Raw genomic sequence first — 5171 nt, forward strand, 5'->3', positions numbered from 1 at the left:
CGCACCCAGGGACCAGGTGATCCTGCGCGGCCAAGCCCAGAGGCCAGCTGGACCGGCACCTGCCAGAGGGCCGGCCCAGCTAAGCCCTTAGCGTCTGTCTGGAGAAACAGGACCCCCTGGACGAGCGGCCAGGAATCAGGGATGAGCCACGTTTCACACGTGTGCAGGTTCACGCACCGTCTTTCAAGAGCAGTGGCTCAGCGCTCTCATGACTGAGAACTACCCCGGTACAAGAAGCGGCTGCATTTTCACTCTGGGCTCTAGTAAGAGCACAAGCGGTGACGCCCACAGCGCCTGCGCCCTCAGACCACCCCTCGACCCTGCTCTCTGCGCTTTCTGGCCAGAACAGCCCACACCCTCAGACTTCACAAGCTATAGAGAGGGGAACGTGATGTTATCCCGGTCCTCACCCTCCAGCACAGCTAACCTACATGGCGCCTTGCTGTTTGTTCTTCACAGGGTGAAAGCGCCCCCCAGGCCGTGTGTGCCCGAGTTGCCCAGGAAGCGCGCTCACGTGGCAGGTACTTTCTGGTGCCCACTGCCGCCTCGTCCCACCCCTGGGAAGGTCCTCGTGTACCAGGACGGTGCCACCTGGGAGGGGCAGCGCCTTCCCTGGCCCTGCGTGTTTCTGAGAGGACTCAGAGCAGAGTGGCGCTGGGTCCAGTCGTGCCCATCACACAGTGGCGGCTTCCCCAACCCCGCAGGACGAAGCAATGGCGAAGCCTGTGTTCCCGTGTTCAGGGCACAGATGGACGCTGTCCGCTGCCCTCGGGTCCTGACCCAGGCCCCATGCTTATGCCTCAGGGGCGGCCCTGACCTGGCCCCCCAGGGGGCTGCAAGGTAAGTGGGCCAGGCATCCTCTGCCCCTCTTGCCTCTCCGTGAGGACATGTCAGGAAGGAAGGGGACAGGGGCTTGCACGCTCGGCCCCGCGTGGCGGGAACTCAGCTTCCCTCTCCAGGGTCACGTCCAGCGGCCTCGCCGGCCCTGGCTTCTGCCCACCCTGGCATGCAGGGCTGGAGCCGTGTGGTGTCCTGTTGGTCAGCCCAGCCACACAGTTTGAGGGTACCCCAGCTTAGTGGTGACCTTGGGGCTGAGGCTGACAGGGCACATGTGTGGCCTGGTGGTTCCTGCTCCACACAGGGGCGGCAGCACTCACCTCCTCCCACCCCCACCGTGGCCCTGAGCCCGGCCTGGGAGGGTAAAGCACAGAGGGAGGAGCTGGAGGGAGGGACGGTGTTGGCATGGGTGTTGGCAAAGTCGCCAGCACCATCCAGCTTAGTACCTGGCCTTACAGACCCCACTCCAGACCGCATGGCCCGTTGTCCCCAGGCTCTGATGGGCCATCCTCTCTGCACAGGCATGGGGAGGAGGAGGAGCCGGAATGCGTGCTGAGTGGCTCCTGTGGACTGAGGAGCTGCAGGGAGATACATGGGGACGGCTGCCTCGTGGAGACGCCAGGACCCTCAAGGCGCCCAACCCTGGTGTCAGAGGAGCGCAGCCAGGAGGCCATCAGGCTGCAGCTGCACTCCAGCAGTAGTGGCCTGTTCTCCGCCTGTGCTGCACCCCACCCAGGCATCCAGAGCACTTTCCAAGGGGGCTCTGCTGCTTTCAGAAGCCCGCCCATCTCCCGAGCGCCCAGCCACTATCCCCGGGCCTGCTCTGGCAGGCTAAGCACACACCTGCGGGGGCTAGGCCAGGGCCAGGGCCAGGTGCCCCCTCCCACCCGCCACGTCCCGCAGTGCAGCCTTGAGAGCCAGCTCCCCCCGCCTGGAGCTCAGCGTTTCACGGTGGGCGGCTACTCCACCGCTGACAGTCTGCCCGTGCCCGCTGGAGCCCCGTGCAGCCCGATGCTGTCACTAGACGTGCCCATCAAGATGGAGAGTGACTCTGGGCCTGAGGACACAGCAGACGGCTATGCCTGGCTGGGGGCCAGTGGTGTGGCCACAAGGCCTCTGGTCACGTTCCCCACCAGGTTGCATCTGAAGACAGAGCCAGGCCCCAGGTCTCAGGGCTGCACTCCATACCACGGGCACAGCCTGCTGGGGCCTCAGCCCCACGGCAGGGCCGGCAGGGAGCTAGCCACCTTCTGCCTTGCACACTGTGCCTGCCTGGAGCGCCTGCACAGCCCTCTCGAGCAGCAGCCCTCCACCCCGGGCTGTGGGTGCAGAGCTCCAGGGGCCGTTCCCGTGGTCAAGCGTGAGCCCCTGGACTCACCTCTGTGGGCCGCTCCCAGCCAAGTAGGGGTGCCCAGAGTATTCCCCAGAAGTGCCTTGGCGATCCCGCCCGAAGCCTCGGAATGCACGTCCCTGCTGTGACACTGCTCTGCTCCGCTCCAGCGCTGGCTCCACCACACTCGGGCCTGCCCACGGGATTCGTGTGTTTGGAGCCTGTTGCAGGCAGTGTCCTGCAGCTGCACAGGGCAGTCCTCCGCCCTGCGTGTGTGGTGCAGACAGTGGCAGGTCCCAACTGTATAACACCGCACAAGCCTTTGTGCAGGCTGGCCTGAGGTCTGCTCGATGTGGCAGTCTCTCCTGTGTCAGCATGGCCTCCTGGCCAGGGGCTCAGTAATGACTGACTTTGGACGACGTTTCCGGCTTGACCTGCCAGGTCCACTCCCAGAATCCTGCCCGAGCTGTGCAGGTGGATGGCCTGCTGGCAGACAGCAAAGAGCAGCAGGTGGTAAATGAGGGCCAGCCGGCACAAGTGACTGCCTGTGCCATGTTTGTGAGTGGTCTGGGACGTCCCAGGCCAAAGAGGCCTCGACGAGGGGCCCTGCTCTGGACCACGTGCAGGGAAGGCTCTCGGCTCTCACAAGGACAGAGCTGACCTGGGACGGAAATGGACAGGGCAGCCCCGTTCCTTCCAGCCACCCCTCGGTATTGTCAGCGGGCCTGATCGGCAGTTCATGCTGCTCTGTCTCTACTTGTCCTGTAATGAAGAGCTCACAGCCTGGGTCTGGAAGGAGAAACAAGGGCCCAGCCTCAGTGGTACAGGCTCACACCCTGCACACACCCAAGGCCCTGGCTGGCGGGAAGGGGTGAGGAGCCCTGGGTGGGGAGGCCTGAGGGCACACCTCTCACACAGACACTGGGCGTGCTGCACACTTTCTCTCGTGAAAGAAGACAACCTAAAACAAAAGAAGTACAAAGTAGAAGAAATAGGAAAGTGAGTTGTCTGTCGGGCTGTCTTACTTGCTGTTTCTACAGTTTTTTTTTTTCTTTTTATTGCCAAAGGGTATGTGTGCTCACTAGAGAAAGAGAAAGCACCCCCCATAAAGTGCAGTCATACCACCATCCCCCTCTTTCTCATCCCATCAGGGTCCTGCAGTTCACGTTGTGCTGTTTTCAAGCTGAGGCTGGGCATGTAGGAGTCAGCATCTTAGATGCAGCTCTGGGGGCCAGGTCTCTACAAGTTTTTACAATTGAGGGGTCCAGTTGGCAGCCCAGGAAGACTATTAGAGGCAAGACAGACAAGAATCAGACAACAGCAAACCAACGTTAATACACTCTGATCGTAGGAAATTTAACGAAAGCAGACATCGGAAGGCACAGGTCACCTTCCACACTCACAAGTGCCAACAGCAGCCCCCACGGTGCAGGCTTCTCCCAGGGCTGGGCTCAGGCCTTAGTGAAGGGTGACCGAGAACTCCCAGGCTATGAACGTCACCCCTGAGGACCAGGCAGTCACACCAGCGAGGACTCAAGTGGACAGGCCCCTCAGGGACAGAAGCCACAGTCTGATGTCAGCTGTGCGCCGAGTCCTGTGGGCGGAGCCACTGCCCACCTGGTACCTTCTTGTCCTGAGTGAGAGCCGGTCACTGATCACCTGTAGCTTGAGATGTTTGTGTTCAGCCTCTGGTTAACTGCATGTGGCTGAGGAGCCAGCTCCCTGGGGACCAGAGAGCTGGGACCATGATTACACACCTGGGACCAGACACTTCCTGTCTGGAGCTGGCCAAACACTCTTCGCCTAGTGCTAATGCTGAACAAGTCACACCTCTGCTCCCCGGGGATTTATGTGTGGGACCTTTGAGACACTGTGGGGTCAGACCCTTCCTCCTTCCTTCTCATCCCAGCCCTGTTCACACCAAGACACGCAGCTGTCAGGGTCTGCTGGTCAACATGCATGGGGCCTTCTGGAAGCTGTCTTCTCAAGGGCTCATTCTGCACCCAGTGTCCTTGAACTCAGGCCTCAGCATTTTGTCTGCTTCCCTGAGAGTGCCACCAGCTACTCCTGTGCCATGCTGATGTGGATAAGAGCCTGCCAGCACCACACACACGTAATGTGTCCAAGTACTTTGGAACCAAGAGGAAAATACCAGGCAAAAATGCCAGACCAAAAAGATGGATTCGGACATGACTGTGTGTCCCCAGGTGTTGCCCGCCCACCGGGATAAGTGGAGCAGCTGCACCCTCCAAAGCACAGGTAGCGATCTGGTCTGCATAGGTCCACGCTCTCGCTCCTGGGAGGGCAGGTGCCCGTGGTGGGGAGGTGCCCAGCAGGGTGGGCTGCGTTGACGCTGACCTAGCACCCTGGTGTCTGCTCTGCAGGCTTGCCTCCTGGAGACACCACAGTACATTGGGGGCTCAGTACCACCCAGGGCCAGCCCTGTGTCAAAGTTCCTTCCTGGGTGGGGACAACGACTCGCTGTCAGCCCAGCCTGGGGTGCAGTCAGCAGAGAGCAGAGCTGCGCTGCTGGAGCACAGGCCAAGCACCTGAAACACGGGCACGTGTGCAGCCCGTGTCCTGCTGAGCTGAGGAGGGGCAGGGGCACGGCAGGACCTGCCGGGGGCCTGTCTCGTGCACACCTGTGGACTCTCGAGCGTGAGGAACATAAACTAACCTCCCTGCTCCAGCACTTAGTGGGGAAGTGCCGGTCATGGGGTGTCGAAGGTGCAAATGTCATTTCTGCTTTAAGCACATCGGTCCCACTTACAGGCGTGCATTTGTGCTGTATGTAGCTTTGCCTTTACAGCTGAGAGAATTAAAACCAGATGCAGTGAGGGAGTGGGATGGGAGGGAAGAGACACAAATTATGCTTTGCAGTTTCCTTTGGAGGAAAAGTTTTCAGTATCTAGACTACCTTGTTGATGCTCTAAAACCAATGCACTATAATGCAGCACTGGACTGTTCTCGGTGCCTTCAGAATGCACTTTGACGGGATTGCCAT

At 60.5% G+C, this 5171-nt stretch overlaps 1 protein-coding gene across 1 annotated transcript in view; it reads left to right on the forward strand.

Moving 5' to 3' along the window:
• The window catches only part of AHRR (aryl hydrocarbon receptor repressor), a 90150-nt gene extending 84979 nt beyond the window's left edge, over positions 1-5171 (forward strand). Inside the window, exons 11-13 of the mRNA XM_014586281.2 lie at positions 460-521; positions 705-840; positions 1359-5171. Of these exons, the coding sequence (XP_014441767.1) occupies positions 460-521; positions 705-840; positions 1359-2316 (1156 nt within the window). The 3' untranslated portion in view covers positions 2317-5171. The remainder of the gene's footprint in view (positions 1-459; positions 522-704; positions 841-1358) is intronic.

This window comes from Tupaia chinensis, unplaced genomic scaffold (genome assembly GCF_000334495.1).
Source record: "Tupaia chinensis unplaced genomic scaffold, TupChi_1.0 Scaffold000020_1, whole genome shotgun sequence".
Classification (NCBI taxonomy): domain Eukaryota; kingdom Metazoa; phylum Chordata; class Mammalia; order Scandentia; family Tupaiidae; genus Tupaia; species Tupaia belangeri.